General features: G+C 37.0%; 1 protein-coding gene across 23 annotated transcripts in view; it reads right to left on the bottom strand.

Annotated features, from left to right (window-relative positions):
- Positions 1–22569, bottom strand: part of HDAC9 (histone deacetylase 9) — an 866113-nt gene that overhangs the window by 497995 nt on the left and 345549 nt on the right. For 2 of the 23 annotated variants that reach the window (XM_070509719.1, XM_070509821.1), the window contains exon 2: positions 6957–7053. The exons of the other annotated variants lie outside the window; for them this stretch is intronic. In XM_070509719.1, the coding sequence (XP_070365820.1) occupies positions 6957–7014 (58 nt within the window). In that variant the 5' untranslated portion in view covers positions 7015–7053. The remainder of the gene's footprint in view (positions 1–6956; positions 7054–22569) is intronic. 23 annotated transcript variants of the gene reach the window in all.

The following is a 22569-nucleotide window of genomic DNA, read 5'->3' as shown; positions in this document are numbered from 1 at the left end:
AACATATTTGATTTAATTTTTGTTACAGGAACGTGAGTTGCAGAAGAACAGACTGACCATCTTAAAACTCCTTTTATTTCTTCTTCCTCAATCCACTGCTCTGACACACAGCAAGTGCTTTTCTCAGCCCACCACAACCACCTTTGAAAAACTCCTCTAGATGGAGCCCAGAGGTACCTATTTCTTTCCTACCTACCCACACTTCCTAGAAACTGTCCAGCAAATCAGGAACTCCATGGCCCATAGGGAGGTACTGATCCCTCCTCAGGATCAGGTGGTCTGGCTTTAGGATATTTCATCACCATGTCTCTGATTAAAGTTCAATTTTAACATCTTGTTATGTGCTAGAGGCAGGACGGTGCAGGGAGAAAGGCAAAGATGCAGATTCAATCCTGACTGCAGGGCATTCCACCCTCATGACCTGGGGGAAGTGACCCTCAGGTTTATGGATGTATTGGCTATTATAACACAGCCCTAATAGGAGTGTTGCTGTGATAACATATAAAGTGCCTAACACAAACACTGGTACATAATAGCTGATCAATAAATAATAGCTAATTAATTATTATATCTTAAACCCATACTTGAAATCAATTTATTTTTATCTTTGACAAAATTTTAACAAGTTAATTGGCAATAGATTAGAAGAAAAAAATAGAAAGAGGGAAAAGGTGCTGCTAAAAACAGGCAATCTTCCAAATAAAAAAGTCAGGGGTGAATTCATAAAATAAAGGATAAGGAATATCTTCATAAATATTATGAAGATTTATAATAATAAAACAGTAGATCTAAAACTTCTCTAAACCTGGCAATCTAGGATAATGGAGTGTTGGCACACACAGGTCTACTCATACATCTCAATATTACGTAATATAATAAACCATTAGCATATTACATAGTATTAAAATAATGTTAATAATAATGTTAATGATAGCCCTGAGTGATGGTTAAACTAGAGGAAGTACCCTCCACTTAAGAAGTCATAGATGAAAAACAACAAAGAGAAAAATTAATAGTGAGATAGATTGTGCCCAAGGATAGAAAAAAAATCAATATTTAATATTAATATCATTTTAACTTGACATGCTAATTCTAAAATTTACATGAAATAGCAAAGCTCCAAGGAAAGTCATGACAATTTTGAAGGAGATCAAAATGAGAGTATACGCTTTATTGAACTTCAAGAGTTATCTGTTAAGTTATTATAAAGAGAATGTATTATTGACTTAAATATAAACAAATAGGTAAAATAACAGAATAGATCAACAAAGATTAGACCCACATATATATGAAAACTTTACATATGTCAGTACTAGTATCATAGATAAGAAGAGATCTTCAATAAATGTTGCTAAGACAATTGGTTCTCTATGTTACACTATTAGATTCTTAGAAACCAGATCCTTACATTAAATTACACACACACACACTCACAAAATTAACTCCAAATAGATTAATATTCTATATACAAAGAGCAAACTTTACAAGTTTTAGAAGAAAAAATATAAAAGAATATGTTCAAATCCTCAGATTAGGGCTAGATTTAAGATACAGAAAAACACAAATCATAAAAGAAAAGATTGATAAATATGACAAAAGAATACAATTGTTATGCAAACACACCATTAAAAAAGAAAAAAAACTAGGGGGCTGGCCTGGTGGCATAATGGTTAAGTTTAGCATGCTCTGCTTCTGTGGTCTAGATTTGTGGATTCAGATCCTGGACATGGACCTACACCACTTGTCAAGCCATGCTGTGGTGGCAACCCACATACAAAATAGAGGAGGACTGGCCCAGATGTTAGTTCAGGGCCATTCTTCCTCACCAAAAAAAAAAAAGAAAGAAAGAAAGAAAGAAAACTAAAGATACATTGAGAGAAAACATTTATAGTGCATTTAATCAACCAACAATTAGTATTCAGAATATAATCATATTTACAAATCAGTTAGGAAAGACGCAACCCAATAATATGGGAGGCAAAAGATAAAAATAGGCATTCACTGAAAAGGAAACTCTAATGTCCAATCTAAGTATGAAATATGTTCAAGATTACTAATAATCAGGAAATAAAAAATTAATGCACAATGAGATACAATTATAAATCCAGCATATAGGTAAAAATCAAGACTAATAATACTAAGTACCAAGAATGTTGTGTAATAAGAACTCTTAAACATTGATAGCAAAAGTTTATTTTGTTACAAACATTTCATTTAATGAAGGCTAGATCTTTGGAAGAAATCTCCATTTGAAGTGGCAACATTTTGTATTTTCTAAGGCAACTAATATTCTGCATAAAATTCTAAATTGAATCTTGGCTAAGCTTTCCTTTCTCTTTTCTTTTCTGCTTAATTTAAACTAAATGTATTCTTTTCAAGATTTTCTCATTGTAATTCTGCTATCAACAATGAGAAATTACTATGGCACCTGAAATAAAAGTCGATTTCCAAATTAAGTAATGTCACACAAAAGGAAAGAGCTAATGTGCAGCCCATCCTCTCTAGGGTGCAGCACAGAATTAGTAAATGCATAAATCACACTTAAAAGTACAGTTTCTTTTCCAAAGATGATTACTACTTTAAGGAAAGCTTCACGTCTGTTGATAGCCGTCAGGCAATTAAAGTATTGACTGATCTTTTTTTGTCTCGAAATGCAGATACAGTCGTGATAGGCAAACACATTTTAAATTAACAAAATAAAAATCACTGGAACTGTTATTTAAAACGTCTGAATAAATATACCACTGGCAGAAAGGGCAGAAGGTGGTTATACTCTGTGAATGTTATTCATAGATCAAAGAAAATTTATAATTATTCTAAAGTTCTCTTGATTTTCATGAATGTTTGAGATAAATATAATTTGAGAATAAGCAAATATTAAGAGCCGACATAACATTAAATTCTGGAAATCTCACTTTTGTAATCTATCAAATGATAAGCTCCTCACCAGTTTTAAGTTTCAAAGATTCATGAATGCTAGAAAATGTGTCTAGAAACGAATTTTGAGGCCATCTTAATGCTGTTAAATTATTAAAATGTATTTTACTAGTAAAGAAGTATTTTCTCCATATAAACACAGGTTGACCTTAAGAAATACCTCATCTCAACTATATTTTGTAAATACAGTCTTCTGGTTCCTGAAATAAACAAATATGCATGTATGATAAACAAATATGTGTGTTTCTGTTTACTTGTTTACATATAAAACTAATTACCTGCTCTGCCAGCCTTCGTTTAGACATTTTGACACACTGGATACTGGGCTTTCCTGGCAGCTTTTGGCCATCTATTGTTAATTGTTAAACTATCAGTTCATGGGGGCCAAGTTAGCCCTCAGAGGCTATTCTTATTTCCCTTACATTCAAGTTCTTGAGGAGTTAACTTGAAACAGATAATACATAATAGATTTCAGATTAGTCAGAGTTGACTGTCATATAATTAATAACTTTAACCCATTGAATGAAGATCCATTAGAAGGGATGTTGCGTTATCTTTGGAATCAGAGAAAACAGGCATCTCAGAGGTGAATTGTCAGTGCCTGCCTGAGCTCTGCTCTGGGGAGAAGGTATCCAGTCCCAGAGGCTGTTGAATTCCTATCACTATAAGTAGGAAGCCCTATTTTTCTTAGCAGCAGCAGGCTTTCCTTGGAACTTTTAGGTGACTCCTTTGAAAGGGATTTCGAATGGAAGATGAGATCTACAGGTGGCAAACTTAAATAGCAAAACTGAAAACAACAGAATGGCTTAGCCAAGTGCAGGCTTTGCTTTTCCAGGTAGGAACACAAAACTGTATCCAGAGTTTAATTGCTCAGGACAACACGATATATCCCAGGGGCTGTGTGGACAGAGAATGAAAAAAATTTTTTTTAATAAAGATGAGGTTATTGGCTGCTAGGGAGGAATATTAGGCGAAGAAATAAGATATTTCATGTGGATTTTTAAATGAAGTTTTACAGTGAGGTATTCATTAGGCTCTCCTCTCATAGTCTATAGCAGTCTAACCTACTCACTAATGCTTGGAACCTTAAAGTGTAAGGAGTTAAATTTGCCTTTTAGGGGAATGCAACAAAGTCCAGAAACTGTCATATTGGGTTTGAGGCCAGATCCGAGGCTCTCTGTGGTGGTTTTGCAACATCTGGGTTCCACAGAGGCAGATCCATCAGTCATCTTAGCTTCATGTTATTAAACATTCAAACCATATAACTAACAAGGATGGGTTTCAGTTGAAATTCTGCCTTCATCTTCTAATTATAGTCTGGTTTCCCAGAATTTGCTGGTGACAGGTCACGAGGGTACTGTCCCCTGGAGTAATACCTTTCATTGGGCCTATTCATTTGACATTCTGGTTGAATTCATTTGTCTTTGTGGGCATTGCTGATGTGAATTTGCCAAGGTAATGCCACCCTGTGGGGACATGCTAACAGACAGTTGTAGTTGATAGTGCTACCTATTGCAAACAACCTCTTTTTCTTTTTTTTGAGGAAGATTAGCCCTGCGCTAACATCCACCACCAATCCTCCTCTTTTTTGCTGAGGAAGACTGGCCCTGAGCTAACACCCATGCCCATCTTCCTCTATTTTATATGTGGGATGCCTGCCACAGCATGGCGTGCCAAGCGTTGCATATGTCCGCACCCAGGATCTGGGCTGGTGAACCCCAGGCTGCAGAAACACAACATGCGAACTTAACTGCTGTGCCACAGGGTCAGCCCCTGCAAACAATCTTTAATCACTGTTTTCTGAAAACATCAACCCTGCGGTGTCATAATTTAAATATGATACCTGCTTCTTCTATTTAAATACAATAGCATTCGAAGCTCAAAATTAAGAAGTTCAAATTTGGGACTGTAATAGAGAGAATTCTTGATTTCAAAGAATTGGTCTATCATCCTAATGGGGACCAAAGATGCAATGGGAGGTTTGCCTTATAAATGTATAGTTAGGTTTCAAGAGACAAGACCTAAATGGTGCTATGGAAAACACACACATAAAGGGGTCTACTGCATATCATTGTATCATAGAACATCCCTAAGTAGGACATTTTAATTTTAAGATCACATAGAGCTACATGCAGAGTAAATGACGCTGAAATCACAATGGGATGTTCTGGAATATTAATGACCTTAGTGGATTTTGCTGATATTTTGCTGTTTATGACTGACATTCACAGAAGCTAGAGCCTAACACACTCATTCCAGAAGAAAATTTCCCTGCGATGAACAAAGCCCTTTTGTGCTTCTGGTAAAACATGACTCCACTAAGGCAATTAGCTGTTTTAAAAATAAACTAATTCATTTTGGAGATCTGATGTATAATTATGCAGCTGCATGGACTGGGGAGGCATGGTGACTGGCTAGAGTGTTAGTAAAATTAGAAAAAAACGCATCTCCAAGCTGACAGCTAACGCATTGATTTAATGTCCAATTGCCACCTTTGCCTTGTTGGAGCTACAGAATGAACCTCTCCTGAAAATAATAAAAAAAAAAATTCTGATAATGAGGGCAAGATATCTCCAGGGACAGAGGGGATGGTAACTAAAAATATTTATCCAGATCCTTGCTTCTAAGAAGCTTGGTACCCTCTGTAAAGTTAACTCTCATATCTCCATACAAGTATGACTCAGAGAACTTAACTCACTCATTCCATAGACAGAACTGCTCTGCACTAGTTCAAGAAGCAGAACATTTGGTGACAAGACACTTTGTGTGGGTTCAGGGGCAGTGGCCAGAAGAGGAAATGGCTCTTGGTCCATTTTCAGAGATTTGTTACTAAGGCAGCAGCTTCCTTGAGGGGGAAGATCAAGGCCTGGCCATTAACCACAGCAGGATTGTTCCAAGCTTCGCTGGACAGAGGGCTCTACCTGATCCTGACACTGCACCTGGCTTACTTGCAGCCTAAGCTTCCACAAAACCCACAGGGCAAATTCCCACTGTAAGGTGAACATTATTTTAAAATTCTATTAACACTTATCTGATTGTCTTTCATCACATTATATGCTTCCCACTAAGTTACAACAGCAATATTCACATAACATGTCTTTATAGATTTCTCTTGCTTTTTATCATTACTTCTTTCTTCTTTTTTTCTTTCCATCCTTCCTCCTCCTCCCTTCCTCCCTTTCTTTCCTCTCTCCCCCTCCCCTCCTGTCTTCCTCTCTCCTCTCTCCTATCCTCCCTTCCTCCTAGTTGCAGTTTCATTCACTTTTCTTCTTCTGAGTATTCCAGATTCTTGCTATGGATCATTTTAAATCTCCCCGTTTTTGTGTCTCTGACTTCCAGGTTTCTAGTGTTGCCTTTATTAAGAAGTAGTTCTCCAATATCCTGAAACTAGAGAATATGAATTTTAGCTCAAGATAAACATGGAAAATAATCTTTATCTATTTCAAACTTGCTTTTAAATTATTTGAGAACATAAAAATTTATTAAAATTTGATAATGAATCTGCCTTACTCTGCTAAAGGAAAAAATGGTAGTTCAAAGATAAAACATATACAAATAGAGGAATATATTAAAATTGCATTGTTATAAAGTGTTACTTCCTCAGTATCATTTTGATGCATTTTAAAAATTAGATACAAATTTTATTTCTTCAAGTTTCGTTTCCCTGGGTCTCTGATTTCATCAGCTTGGCAGAGTCTTCCCTAGGGATTATTGTGGCTAGAGTCTCACAGGGAAAGACCGGTGCTGCAGGGGCAGCAACAGGTGGATATCTGAGAGGGGAAAGCACAACTCTGACTGCCATGAATCTTGCTGATATTTTGTTCAACACATTATTTAGATTATTTAAAACTTACAGAAAGCTTGCAAGGATAATACAAAGAACTTCACACACCTTATATGCAGATTCACCAGTTTTTAACACTGCACCACATTATAGTGCTGTTTTTCTAACTTAATTTACTTTAGTTTCCATAGACTATTTCCACTCATGCATACACAAAAAAGTTGTGAGATATTACCCAAGCTCAATATCAGTGTTGGGCAGAAAGACAGAAATAGCCTTCTCCGGACAAACATTGGGATGCCATTCCCTTCCTCCACGTCTTCTTAGAAGGCCTAAAATAACACAGGATAAGAAGCTGAGAAGCACGAGGGCCTGGAAAGTTAAGATCTAGTTGTTTTACTTCTGCATTTTAAGTGATGTGTGTGGAACACCATAAACTCATAGTTATTATTTACTGCACATTATTTACTGTATGTTATTTATTATATAGCAAATACAGCATAAGATCTCTCTTAGTCTCTACCCAAAAAGTCAAAGAGTTTGATTTCTCAAATAATTTAAGATCATTTAAAATAATTTCACCAACAGGCTGATCCACCAGCATGAAGCTCTAAGGAAAACATTACAGGCTCTAGTCAGTGAGAAGTAAACCAATCATATATTACAAAAGCTATGGATAATTAAGCATGCTGCCCAGGAAGAACTATTGGGGAAAAAATCAAGGTTGCTAAAGAAACCTCAAAATATCTTTTGTCTTTACATTTACCTCAAAATTTTCCAGAATAATTCCTCCTTACAAGGTCAGAGGTCATTTTAGTGGCTTATGCTATTGCTTGGCTTAGGAAACACTTTTTAGAAATGCAGTTGCTGGTCTATTGTATATGCACGTGTACAATTGGGCTATGGGTGTACATATGAGTGGAAAAGAAATACTGTTCTGTAGAGACTTGTGAGGCTGATGGTACACAGATACTGTCAATTGAGCAGAAAATAGAAATGATTGGGTCTTGTAAAAGAATGAACCAAAAATCAGTATTCTGAGTTAGAGATATAACTTGCGCTAAGGTTGCATCACAACTATCGCATGTTAGTTCTTCCCAGCCTGGCAAAATTCTCTGGTGAGCTCTGCAAACACAAAGCTGGCACAAATAATGAGAAGGGTGACCAGGAGCATAGGTATAAAAGCTGCTGCAAATCCCCAGCATCTTTCTTTGCATGAGTGTTTGTTTCTGGGACCAGAGATTCAGCCAGTCCATTAATCTCAGCTCCCCATGACCCAAAAGGTGCTGAATGCTTAACTTTGTTCTCCCTGACTTTGCTATACCCCATATAGGTGAGCTTGTCTGGTTTGCTGTGCATATGGATTGTTGTGCATCAAAGATGATTTGGAAATGGCAAATTGGCCTTACTTCATTCCATGAGCACCTAGTATACCAGGCACTCTTCTAAACACCTGGGATAGACCAGAGACAAAATCCAAGCTTTCATGGAGTTTATATTCTGAGGGGGGGTGGGGGGAAGCAAACAGTAAACAAGTACACAAAGAAGTGGGATGCCATATAGTGATCGGTGCAACACTAAAATAAAAGAGGGTAATGGGAGGGGCCGGTCCAGTGGCTCAGTGGTTAAGAGTGCACATTCTGCCTTGGTGCCCTGGGGTTCGCTGGTTCAGATCCCAGGTGTGGACATGGCACTGGTTAGCAGGCCATGCAGTGGTAGGCGTCGCACATATAAAGTAGAGCAAGATGGGCAGGGATGTTAGCTCAGAGCCAGTCTTCCTCAGCAAAAAGAGGAGGATTGGCAACAGATGTTAGCTCAGGGCTAATTGTCCTCAAAAAAAAAAAAAAAAAAAAAAAAGAGGGTAATGGGATACAGAGTGAGTTAGGATGCATGAATCATTTAGAAAGGGTGGTAGAAAAGGTATCTTCGCCGAGGAGGTGACACGACCAGCTGAGATCAGAAAAACATGAAGGAGCCAGCCATGTAAATATGCAGGAAAGGCACATTCCAGGCAGAGGGAATAGACTCTGTGTGTTTGCGACAGAAAGTAGGCCAGTGGAACTTCAACACAGAAAGGAATGGGGAGAGGTAAAGAAGATTCTTTTGGAGGAGACAGCAGTCAGAACCTGTCAATCCGTGCAATTACATCAACAGAATAAAGGGAGAATTTGAGAGTTAGGGTATGAGAGAGATGGGGCCATGTAGTGGGAAAGAAAGAACTTCATTCAAAGAGCCCTCATACTGAGGAACAGGTCCAAGACCATCCCTGGGCAGTGCCTGTCTGGGAGGCAGCTAATCAGGGACAGAATCAGAGGTGAATAGATTAGAGGGAACAGTCTGAATATTATCTGTGCCATTTCTTACTGTGGAATTTGATTTGAAACCTGCCAGTAACAATCTTTTCTTGGAAGTAGGCAGGGGTAGATATTATAAATAAATATAATCTGAGAACAAAAACAGGACTGAAAATCAAATCTGCAGCTAAAGGCAGCTAAAGCACGGCTCCAAATCAAATCTTCAGGTTTAGAGAAAGTCCTTAGCAATTACAGAACAACACCATCCACAGCAGAGCGGCAGTATAGAGAGAAATATGGGCATGGACCTCTTAGAGATCTGCAGCCTGGTTTGTGTTAGTAGCAGAATTTAAAACACAGGGACAAGCTTTAGAAAACCAGAGCCCAAACAGCCATTTACAGGTTTTTTAAAAAAGGCACCGAAATTAGCATGTCTAAACTAGGTGAGTCTTCCTAGCATCTCTTTATCCTACTCCCACATCCTTTTGGTAATAGTCTCTGATTTTCTCCCCACGAGGGTGGTTAGATAATGGTACCCCTGACCCAGTGGTCAAGTAATTGAACTAAAGAACACACACTTGACCTTAGATGGGCCAATCTCAATCTCTCTCCAGGAATTTAAAACTAGCACAGAGCACAGAATATGTAAAGACCCAGAGGTGGGAAAAAGTTGGGAGCTGAGTTATGTCGGGTGGCATTCCAGAGAGAAGGTCCACAGACCCCTGTTGCTGAGACCTCACCTAACTCATTTTCATAATATGATACCTTTTGTGTTTATGTTGGCCATATTGGTTTCTCTTGATTCTAGCCAAAATGTCTTTAGCTAACACAATTATCAATTCTTATAAATGTCATCCTGCTTTGGAATCACGAATGTTGAAACAACGACAGACTTGAAGGCGGGATTCATAACCCAAAATTACTCAAAATAGATGGAGCGTTGGATGAAAACTAAAAGATATGGTGTAAAAAGCAGGAACTCAGTGGCCAGGACTCAACTGCCTGGATATCACATACAGAGACTGTCAGGCACTTGGATGGAGGGCACCAATGCACACTGAGAGGGAAGACCTTGGTCCATTCTGCAAAGGTTTCCCCAAACACCTACTCTAGGCCAGGCACCTACTCTATTTTCAGATGCTGGAAATATAGCAGTAAACAGGGGAGAAAAGGTCCTTGCTCTCTTAGAGTTTCCATTGTTAGACTTTAACTCAACAGAAATTCTCCCTTCATATTTTCTCTGTCCATTATTTGAAATAAAGGTTCTACCTGATAAGCATATGCTCCACAAACTTCAACCTAGCCAAGCTAGGGATACTCAGGGATACTATAGAGATAAACTCCTGCCTCAGCTGTCTCAGTAGTCAAGGAATTGGAAGTTCTCAAACTTAAGCGTAAATAATAAACAATAATAATATTGGCAACTACATAAACATGCAGATTCCAAGAGCTTATCTCGAATGTCAGGGGTTAGGCAAACTATAGCAAATCTAACCCTCTGCCTGTTTTTCTAAGTAAAGTATTACTGGAATACAGCCACATCTATTTGTTTACATATTGTCTATGGTTGTTTTCCTGCTAAAAAGCAGAGCTGAATAGTTGTAACAGAGACTATACAGTCGGCAAAGTGGAAATATTTACCATCTGGCCCTGCACAGAGAAAGTTTGTCAACCCCTGCCTTAAGAGATTCTCATGCAGGCTATCCAATGTCTGTAGTGAAAGCTTCTTCTACCTCTACATTTTAATGATTTTCAAAAAAATTAATTTAAATTTAATACTAAGAAACAGAAATTTCCGTAACTGGCTAAGCACTATGAAAGTAAATCCAAGGAAACATAAAGATTATCCTTGCAAATTACAATAGCTTAAAATAACTGACTTTTTGTTTTTTCATTTCTCAAATTTAACAAAATATATACTTGTTTTAGAAACCATGGAACATTTATAAAATCACTACTAATTCGTAACACATGAAGATCACCTCTATTAAGTTTCTGACATATTCACTTAGAGTTCTGTTTGCAATTGGTTTATTAAATGCAAGAAGACACATATCTAGGCGAAATGATTTTATTCTCAAAGTTCACCTTACCTACAATTCATTAGTTCTAAAATAAATAGTATGACTGATATACCCGTAAGAGCTGAGCTCTCCCCATTAAACTGAGTTACACAGTTTAATGTAACTGTTTACAGTCTAATGTAGGAAGGGATTATAACTCACTCATTTTTATTTTCACAGCAACCAGGATCCTGGCTGGTACTTAGTAGGGACTTGATAGAATGAATGATAAAGAAAGCTCCTAGACAGTTATGTTCTTGCATGAGGTCCTGTTTGTGGGAACTTTGTGAATTGCTCCCATTCATGAAATACAATGTGGTACCATTAGGTTGTTACTAGTGAACACCTACACACTTTCTCTTGCTCTTTTAAGCTCCCTGTTAGATGTGTCACCATTTAAAATGTGCTTTTTTCCCTGTTAATGTGAGTTTTGCAAGGTCAACCCACAGTTTCCCAAAATAACACTATATCTAGTGTTTCCCAGAAATAGCATATACAAATATGACATTTAAAACTGCTCTTTGATTTATGAGATCTGTACTTGATGGTGAATAATAGTGAGAAGTTCCCAAATTTGAACATGAAAATGTACGGCTCTTCTCCAAAATTAAAGTGGCAGAATATTATAAATAAGCTAACACTATTTCTCTGTCAACACATAGCCAAATGCCAAAAATACAAATATATATATATATATATACATACACACACATTTCTCATAGGTTTCGATTTAGTCACACTGGCCAATGAAGTAAAACTGGAAGTAATAAAAACCTGGTGGCCATCTGTGGAAAAAACCCCAGGGCCACTATAATTATGTTTGGGTCTGAATCAATATAGAGAGTAGGTGATTATAAAACTTAAAGTAATGGCGGGATGACTAAGAAGCACAAATGAGAGTATGAAATGAGACAGATACCCAAGGTTACAATGATCTCATCCTGCTAAAGATGTACAGTCTGACAACACAGAGATCGGCTTGTGTTTTAAATTTATTTCTGTATTTTCTACTTTTCACCTATACAATAGTCCGGAGATTCAGAGGAAATGAAAAATAAACCAAGCACAATAAAATAAGTAAAGTAGTATTGGATTGTAACACAAAGAATAAAATGGGAAAATAAATAAGGCATAGCTAAATACTTCAAACATATTACAAAAAAATTTCCGTTAAAAAAAGAAAAATGGAAAAGCTAAATAAAATGGACAAATTCCTAGAAAAGCAAAACACAAAACTGATACATGAATAACTAGGAAAATCTAAATAGTCATACAACCATTAAAAAAACTGAACCCACAATTAAAAATCTTCCCTCAAAGAAAATTCCAGACTTCACCAGTAAATGGTACCAAAAAATTAAGGAAGAAATAACACTAAATTCTTCCAGAAATAAAAAATTGAGGGAACACTGACCAACTCATTATGCAAATATAGGCTGATACCAAATCTAACAAGAGGATTCCAAAACAGGAAAATTATAAACTAGCTTCATTCATAAACATAGAAGCAAAAATCCTACACAAATATAAGAAGTAAAATCCAGACATAAATAGAAAGGACAGGTTCAATTTCTTTCTTTACTAGTAATAGGAATCTTCAGGGAAACTCTAATTAAAAGCAAAACTGTCTACCTACTGGCATGGCTAAAATTACACAGACTGGTGACACCAAGTATTGACAAAGAAGTGGAGCCATCAGTACTCTCACTGAGTGCTAATAGGACTGTAAATTGATACAATCACTTTGGAAAACTGTTTGATAGTGAGTACAGGCATGTGCCGCTTAACAACAGGAATACATTCTGAGAAATGTAACGTTAGGTGATTTGGGTTTTGTGCGAACATCACAGAGTGCACTCACACAAGCCGAGGTGGTATACCTCCCGCACACCCCGGCTCTATGGTATAGTCTGTTGCTCCTAGACTACAAATCTGTACAACCTTTTACTGTACTGAATACTGTACACAATTGTAAGACAATGGTAAGCATAGAAATGTACAGTAAAACTACAGTATAAAAGATAAAAAATGGTACACCTGTATAGGACATTTATCATGAATGGAGCTTGCAGGACTGGAAGTTGCTCTGGGTGAGTCAGTGAGTAAGTGGGTGAATGAGAAGGCCTAGGATGTTACTGTTCACCACTGTGGACTTTATAAACACTGTACATTTAGGCTACACTAAATTCATAAAAAATATTTTTCTTTCTTCAATACTATATTAACCTCAGTTTACTGTAAGTTTTTTATTTTATATCCTTTAAATTTTTTCAAACTCTTTCGTAGTAACACTTCACTTAAAACACAAACACACTGTACAGGTGTACAAAAATATTTTCTTTATATCCTTATTCTATAAGCCTTATTTATTTATTTATTTTTCCGTAAGATTGGCACCTGAGCTAACAACTGTTGACAATCTTCTTTTTTTTTTTTTCTGCTTTTTCTCCCCAAATCCCCCAAGTACATAGTTGTATATTTTAGTTGTGGGTCCTTCTAGTTGTGGCATGTGGGATGCCGCCTCAATGTGGCCTAACGAGCAGTGCCATGTCCACACCCAGGATCCGAACTAGTGAAACCCTGGGCTGCCGAAGCGGAGCGCACGAACTTAACTACTCGGCCACGGGGCCGGTCCCCAAGCCTTTTTTATTTTTAAAATTTTTCATTTCATTTTTTTAATTTTTAAACTTTTTTGTGGAAAACTAAGACACAAACACACATGTTAGCCTGGGCCTACAAAGGGTCAGAATCATCAATATCACCGTCTTCTACCACCACATCTTGTCCCACTAGAAAGTCTTCAGCGCAATAACATACATGGAGCTACCATTGCCTATGATAACAATGCTTTCTTCTGGAACACCTCCTGAAGGACCTCCCTGAGGCTCTTCTTGAGGAGATGTCACTCTTTTCAGAAATATGTCCATGGAGGTTTCCTTGGTTTGTTTCTTTTTTCATTATCGATTTGCTTGTAAACAGATAATATACCACGAATATTCCCCTCTATTAATGAAAGCCTTTCCACATTTCCAAACTTTTTAAGGAGCTTGCTGAGGTCTGAAAAAGCTTCTACTAAACATTTCATTGTGAATTTTCTTGGGGGTTCTTCTTTTCCTTCTCCTGCAGTTTCCTTTTCTCTTGCCTCTTCTTCGGCTATGCGCTCCTGTTCCAGTTCCAGTTCCTCATTAGTCAATTCCTAAGGAACCATCTCTCAGAGCTGCTCAATGTCATCCTTATCCACACCCAGGTTAAAGCTGTTTGCTATCTCAACCACAGCCTTGTTGATTTTTGCAACCCCCTCATCCGTGGCAAATCCTTTGAAGGCATGGATGAACCTCTTGAGTGTCTTCTTCCAGATGCCATTCATACATTTCTTGGTGACATCACCCCAAGCCCAAGTAAGGTCTTGACGCAGCCATAGCTGTTGTAATCCTTTCAGAATTGCACTAATGTCTTCTCAGTGTTTTCCTCAGTTGTAGCAATAGCCTGGGCAAAGGTCCTCCTCAGGTAGTAGGCCTTAAAAGCTGCTATAACTCCTTGATCCATTAGTTGGATCAAAGAGGTGGTGTTTGGAGGGAAAAAGACCACTTTGATATTGGAATGAAGATCACCAATAAAAGGAGGATGTCTGGGAGCATTATCACAATAAACAAAATCTTGAAAGGTATGCTATTTTCCAAACAGTACTTCATTTTGCTGGCATAGCAATTCAGGAGGGCATCTTAGAAGAGGACCTGGGTCATCCACGACTTCTTACTGCTTATGTAGTACACTGGCAGTATGTGCTTATTGATATGCTCGAAGGCCCTGGGGTTCTCACTGTGCCCGATCACAAAGGGTTTCAATTTGTAGCCTGTAACATTGCCCCAAGTAAAACTGTTATCCTGTCCTTAAAAGCCTTGAAACCTGGCATTCCTCGGCCTGCTTATGGATGAAAGTCCTTTCAGGCATCCATTTCCAGAATAGGGAGGTTCCATCCATACTGAATATTTGCTCTGGCAAATTATTTTCCTACAAAATCACTTATCTAGAGTTTACAAAAATTCTTCAAATGCTTTCAGATCAGCACTCCCAGACTCACCACTCACTTTCACATTACATAACAAATGATCCTTGAATCATTTAGGCCACCCAGAGCTAGCAGTAAATTCAACATCATAGTCAGATCCAGCCATTTCTTTCAACGTCACAAACAGCCTTTTTGCTTTGGCCATGATTGTCATGGTGCTGAGAGGGATATGCTTCTGTGTCTGGTCTTCAATCCAGGTCGTTAGAAGTTTCTCCATGTCATTCTTCTAGAATTTTTGTGAGTCTTATTGCCTTCAATGAAGCAGATCCTTTAACAGCTTCCATCACTTTGTTCTTGTTCTTCAAGATTGTAGCTATGGTGGAATGGCACGTGCCTGGCTAGCAAAAACCATCACAGGTTTTCCATTTTCATAGCCCTTAATCACTTTTATTTTCATTTCCAGGTCAATCACTTGATGTGGCCTCTTACTGGCAACATTAGCAGTGGATTTTGTACACTTTGGGGCCATGATGAACAAAACATGAGATTAAATCAAGCACAGAGAAAATGATGCAATGAAGAGACGTAGTAAACATGACATATACACGGCTGCTGCCAGTGTAACACGGCATACTGCTTTACAGTAGAAATTTTTTTATAGAAAGAGTACACTCTAAAATAATAATAAAAAGTATACTGGTAAATATATAAACCAGTAACAGTCGTTTATTATTATTATTTAGTATTATGTACTCTACACAATTGTATATGCTATACTTTTATGTGACTGGCAGTGCAGTAGGTTTGTTTCAGCATCACCACAAACATATTAGTAATGCATTGCGCTATGACATTCTGCCAGCTATGATGTCACTAGGTGATAAGAATTTTTCTGCTTCATTATAATCTTATGGGAGCACTATCATATATATGGTCTGTCGTTGACTGACAAGTTAGGTGGTGCATGACTGTATTAAATTTCAATATACTCATATGCTATGCCATGGCAATTCATAGGGGGAAAAAATTCATGCCCCAAGGTACATGAATAAGAACATTCTATAACAGCATTCTTCATAATTAGTCAAAATTGGAGATAATCTAAATACCCATCAAAGGTAAAACGGGTAAAAAAAATTCTGATAGGGTCACGGAGTGGATACTATACAGCAAAGAAAATTAACAAACTAAAGCTATAAACAACACTATGGATGAATCTTGCAAACTTAACTTTGAGTGAAAAGTCCAGTCACAAAACACTACATACCACATAACTTCATTTATTTGTACTATAAAAACAGGCAAAATGAAATGACAATAGAAATCAAAGTAAGGTCACTTATGGGAAGGAGGGTTGGAATAGGGATTGGGAGAGGACCTGATTTAGATCTAATGCTACATTATAAAGTGCTGGCATTATTCTATTTCTTCATCTAGGTGTAATACTTATAATACGTTCATTGAGCGTTTTTCTGTATGTGGGTTTTACCTCATTAAAAAAAAGTAAAAAACAAAAAAAGTCCTGACTTTTAATAGCATTTCTTAGAACAGAGTAATAGTGAGAACCTGGTATGACAGCAATATTATTATTCAGTTATATATAAAGAGTGGATGAGAACAGGAAGCCTAGATACAAGCAAGCGGATAAGAGGCTGTAACAAATAATCCGTTTATCAGAGATTAAAACACTGGGTGACTGTGGAAATAGAATTGTTATAACATCATTACTTGAAAGGTTAAGATATATCTTTATATGACAGATTTATAATTTCCAGTCCATTATTTTTTAAATGTTAACACTAGAAGTTTCAAACTCTGAGGTTTCTGATTCAATAATAGGAGATAGATAGTACTAAATAGGAATAAGAAGTACTTAGTCAAACATAACCACTTGCTAATATAGTGAATATAGTGACCATGAGTACATTATTCAACTTCTCCAGGCCTCAGTTTTCTCATCTTAATACAACACTTGGGAGGAATAAATGAGATAGTCTACGTAAGACGTTTAGCACAAGCCTGGCACATAATAAGCATCCCTTATTGTGAACTACTATCATCACCATCATCATATAAAACTGACTAAAGTCATATCAAATAAATTTTTAGTGTCATAATCTTTTTAATCAAATAATTAAATTTATTCAAAATTTATTACTTTTTCTTCTACAAACAAAAAGTCACATTCATCCAAACCACAGTTCCATAAACCCTTCACAAGCCCTCATCCGCACTTTATAAGCAATAAATGGGTGAAGGGAGCCATTTTTTCCCCTAAAAGACTGCTCTTGCTAAAACTGCTTAAATTCCACTTAATCCAATGGTTAGACAGTACTGATAAGCTCCCCCAAATAAAACAAAACAAATCTCAGAAGATTTGGTTTTCATTGACTGGGGAACAAAAATCAAACAAGAAAATATATTTCATCTAAAAGTTTATAAAAAACATCTTCTAACAGTACTGTAGTGAAACATCTTAAAAATAACTGGGGGATCTCTCTTCAGCTGCTACTCTGGAGATATAAGGAGGCAACGTAACTCTTAACAAAGGGACAGGTCCAGTCCAAATGTGCCAGGAAAAACTAAGTTGATAGGAAAAGCAGTTGTTTGCCTAGTACCAATTTAAGCGTTACTTTTATTTAATAAAAAAAATAGGAATCTGACAATCAGACAGCAGGTAGCATAATACTGCTGCTAACAAAATCATGCACAAGTGTATATTATTAGGTTACAACTTTAAACATTTTAGGCAATACTGGATTTAACCAAAACTTTTTGAGCTTTTTGGTCTTTTTTTAATTGTTCGCAAAATATTTTAAAATCCTTCAATTTTAGAAAAAACATTTTCATTAAAAGTCCTCTTTTTCATCACTTAAACTTATCTAAAATTAGCAACATCTAATTGACCATTGCATCGCAGATTTTTAAGTTTCGTGAATTTTCTAATAGGATTAACCTGGGTCAAAAAGAGTTAATTTTCAATCTAGAAATCAATCTGGTATTAGTTTCTAGCATTTAACCAAATACTTAGGACTCCAAATTTTTTCTGACTGCAAAGTCCATGTATGTCTGAGAGAAGTATGTGTGTATATGTACGTCTACACACATACTAACACACACACGAGATGTTCTGCTAGTCTTTATTTGTCTGACTTTGTTATTCTTCCCCACAGTTAAGAGGGTTCCCCACAGAAAGAGAGCCACTAATTTAATTTTCTCTTTTTTGGCTTTTTTAGTCTTGTCTAGAAACTACTGTCTATTTTCCAGAGTCTATTAAACAGGTGGGGTTGCAAATATTAGTCATAGTAGAGCATTAGGTTGTTTTTATTTTTCTGCTCAATCTACCTTACAGAAAAACATAGTAGTCTTTCTAAATATTTTCTATTAAGGTTCAGGAAAATCCACTCTTGATATCATAGAATGAAGTCGAAACCATAAAATATAGAAAGCTATTGGGGCCGGCCTGGTGGCCGAGTGGTTAAGTTCGCGCGCTCCACTACAGGTGGCACAGTGCTTTGTCGGTTCGAATCCTGAGCGCGGACTTGGCACCACTCATCAGGCCATGCTGAGGCGGTGTCCCACATGCCACAACTAGAAGGATCCACAACTAAGAATATACAACTATGTACCAGGGAGCTTTGGGGAGAAAAAGGAAAAAATAAGAAAACTTTAAAAAAAAAAAAAGAAATCTATGAATTTTGCCCCCAAATGCAGTTGCTACATACCATAATTCCACAAAATTTTATATCAATGAAAACTAATTGTTTATTCTGCACTGAAACCAAGCCTGGCCACTGTGAAAAGCTTTGCTTCCTCTTTATAATTCCACAAAAGTTAAACTAAAAGCACAAGTGTAAGTAAAACAATGAAGTATCATCTATATGGTGACAGGCTAGAATTATACACTGTGCTCATGAACAAATGCGATTATCAGAAGCAAACAGTTGAACTTCTCAATCATTTTAAGTTAACTTCATCCATAAGCAGTGTGCAAACTGAAGATCTGAAATAGTCTGATACAGGAAAATCTATAAGGTTTGATGATTCTGTAGGGTAGATTGGATGCCTTTCTCAAATATGAGGACTTGAAGATATACTGTAAGAAAACTAAAAGGCTATTTCCTTTCTCTTTAATAAGGAAGTTATATGACGTAGCCCAAGGGGGCACACCATCCTCAGAGAAGTCTATTAGGCTTCAGCACAATCCTCCAAATCAACATTTGCAAACGTTAATTTGTAATTTGAACACCATAAAAATTAAATCATCACCCTGGGCAGGCTGATTCACTGGCAAGGGAGCAAAAATTGGAGGCCAAGGGCCATTTTCTATGGTTACCATTAGCCAATTATAGTCAGTAAAATGAAGCTTATCTTACCTGTTAAAAAGATTGCCTCTCCAGAAAACAGCCCCCGCAAAAAAACTGGAAAAATAATCCATCTGAGCATGTATACTACCAAAAGGCAATGTTATTTATTGGTTCATCATTTTCTTAGAAAATTTCTTTCACTCTTACTATTTTAATATAACTTTCTGCTTTCCTACTCAATTCTTACCTCACTACAGTATCTATTTAAAATCATCTGAGAGGAAGAGAGTTAATTCTTAGCATTTTAACCTCTATTTGACTTATATGTTAAAACAGTAGGAAGTAACAGATTTCAGGCACTTGGGGCTAAGGAAAAGAAGGAATCTAGGGGCCTGAAGTAAGAGGCAAATAAATAAATAAATAAAAAGAGTAGGGAGAGGTCAAAAGACCCAAAGACACTCCTAACCGACCTGAGAGTTTTGCCCAGCCGGTAACCCTGCTTCTCTGACTCATGCCAGCTCCCAACAGCAATTCCTTGGTTGGTCGCCCATGGTAGAACTGGGTCAGGCACGTCTGGGCCAAAGTTGGGGCTAACCACAGTTTTGACCAATAGCCTGGGAAAGAAAGTCACCCACTCATATTCAGTTCAACTCCAAAGAAATCAAAGAAACAGGGTGAGGTCTGGATATATCTGGGAAGAAACTACAGCAGCCAGAGAATAGTACCTACAGTAGGAATTTTAAAAAATGTTAAGTTTATATAGAACTCTATTTTATTGATTGGTCAAAAGTATTGTTAAACTAGCTTCACTCTGTTTGAACTCACAGATATTCAGGTGATAAGAATTTTTAAATAGATTTTTCTTTGCTGTGGACTGGCCTTATTCTGCCAGGGAGGAGCTAGATCTCTATTTCCTGGAATAATTCTATATTTTCTTCCTTAAATTTTTGGTACTGGTTACTGGTAAAGCCTGGAATTTTCTTTGTGGGAAGATTTTTAATTATGAGTTCAATTTTTTAAATGAGTGAGGTCTGCTGGGGTAGGAAAGTCAAGTTTAACAAGGAAAGAGCTCCCCATGACAGTGGCAAATAAGAGCCAACATCTTTAGTTCTCTTTCGGTTACTGCTTTGGGTAGAGGTCAAAGGCTTAACATATATTAATTCAAAGTCTTAGCCAACTAAAGAACAAACACTTATTTTTATATCAAGATATTCTTTTGCTACTTTTAGCCATGATTTAGAAGACGGGACAGGAAACCAAATTCAATCAATAGCACTGGCTATGAACTTTTAAGTAAATCCACTCTGCAAATTGGTATCCAATCTTTAAAACAACAATAAATCTTACTTGCTCTGGAAACAAACCATAAAGATATTAATATTAGTGGGTTAGTTAGTACTGGTTTTAGCACAAAGTGATCTGAATTCTATCTTTATTGGTATAGCTTGGAGGTCACATAATCAGGGGGCTTTTCATAGTTTCCTAGTAACCATTTTCTTCCAGAAACATTAGCCACATTTCACATATGCTCATCTAAGTTACCAAGCCTAAAAGAGCTCTCCTCTTGCTCATTAGAGATGACTCTGCCTAGTTAAAGTTTTCACTTCAATATATTCTTCTGATCATTTGTTCCTGCAAATAATGGTCAAATGTCCATACTTTAATTACCGGCACACTGGCACTGACAGGGTGGCTCCTTCTTTTGACAATGTAACACTTCCCTGGGGCAAAATGCCAAGGAGTTGTCAGCACAACTGCACCTACTTTTTGATGGTGAGGCAGCAAATGTCACAACACAACAAATGTGATTCAGCCCTAACGTTTTTATAAAACCCAACCCTCAGTGTCAGTATATGCATGTGTGTACATACATGTGTGCTGCTAAGCTACATAGGCAGGATCTCTTCCAATGGCAGAATAAGACCTATCGAGCAGCAAAGAAGAATCAATTTAAAAATTCTTATCATCTGAGGGGCTGGCCCCGTGGCCGAGTGGTTAAGTTCGCCCGCTCCGCTGCAGGCGTCCCAGTGTTTCGTTGGTTCGAATCCTGGGCACAGACATGGCACTGCTCATCAAACCACGCTGAGGCAGCGTCCCACATACCACAACTAGAAGAACCCACAACGAGAAATATACAACTATGTACCGGGGGGCTTTGGGGAGAAAAAGGAAAAAATAAAATCTTAAAAAAAAAAAAATTCTTATCATCTGAAAATCTGTGAGTTCCCACACAGTGAAGCCAGTTTAACAATACTTTTGACCAATCAACAAAATGGAGCTGTTTGTAAACTCAGTATTTTTTAAAACTCACTAATGCCTTAACAAGGATGTCAAATCCAGTTGGTATGAAAGAAAATTAATTGGAGCAAATTTTTATAACATACAGTTATGAGACTATTAAGGCTCACATGAAAAAATCAACCAGTTTGTAAATATGACGGGTCACCCACACAAAGGCAGGCAGTAACTAACCATAAAAATACACTTAATTAAAAGCCTAAGAACAATGGGATTATTCTTTTTAAAATCATATTTTGCAATTAATTTAAAAAGTTAAATTAAAATTTAAAAAGTAAATATCTTCATCATGTCTCATAAATTTTATTCCTTAACTCATATACTCTCTGAAAAGCTCTTTCCCTTTCATTTAATGACAACTCTTTCTATTTTATCTTAAATTAAAAGAGTAAGGAAACAGAAATTGGTGGGATGAACATTAAGCACTTCACTCAAAATACTATAGGAAAAATGGGAGCAAAAATGTATACATAGCTTCTGGGATCTGAAAAAACTATATTCTCTTCTTGCTTGTTAGTAAAGGGTTAAGTTGACGGCGCTGGCCTGGTGGCTAGTGGTTAAGTTAGTGGTTAAATTCGAGTGCTCCGCTTCAGCAGCTGGGAGTTCACAGGTTCAGATCCCGGGCACAGACCTAGCACCACTCATCAAGCCATACTGTGGTGGCATCCCAAATAAAGTAGAGGAATATTGGCACAGATATTAGATCAGTGACAGTCTTCCTCAAGCAAAAAGATTGGAGGATTGGTAACAGATGTTAGCTCAGGGCCAATCTTCCTCACAAAGAAAAAGGAAAGAAAGAAAAGAAAAGAAAAAGAGTTCGGTTGAAAAATGGACATGTGAACTAATCAGAACGTTTGAGACTCAAGGAGCATCTGCA

Source organism: Equus asinus, chromosome 1 (genome assembly GCF_041296235.1).
Source record: "Equus asinus isolate D_3611 breed Donkey chromosome 1, EquAss-T2T_v2, whole genome shotgun sequence".
NCBI lineage: Eukaryota > Metazoa > Chordata > Mammalia > Perissodactyla > Equidae > Equus > Equus asinus.
Note: the sequence above shows the minus strand (reverse complement) of the source record. Positions and strands in the feature narration are given on the sequence as shown.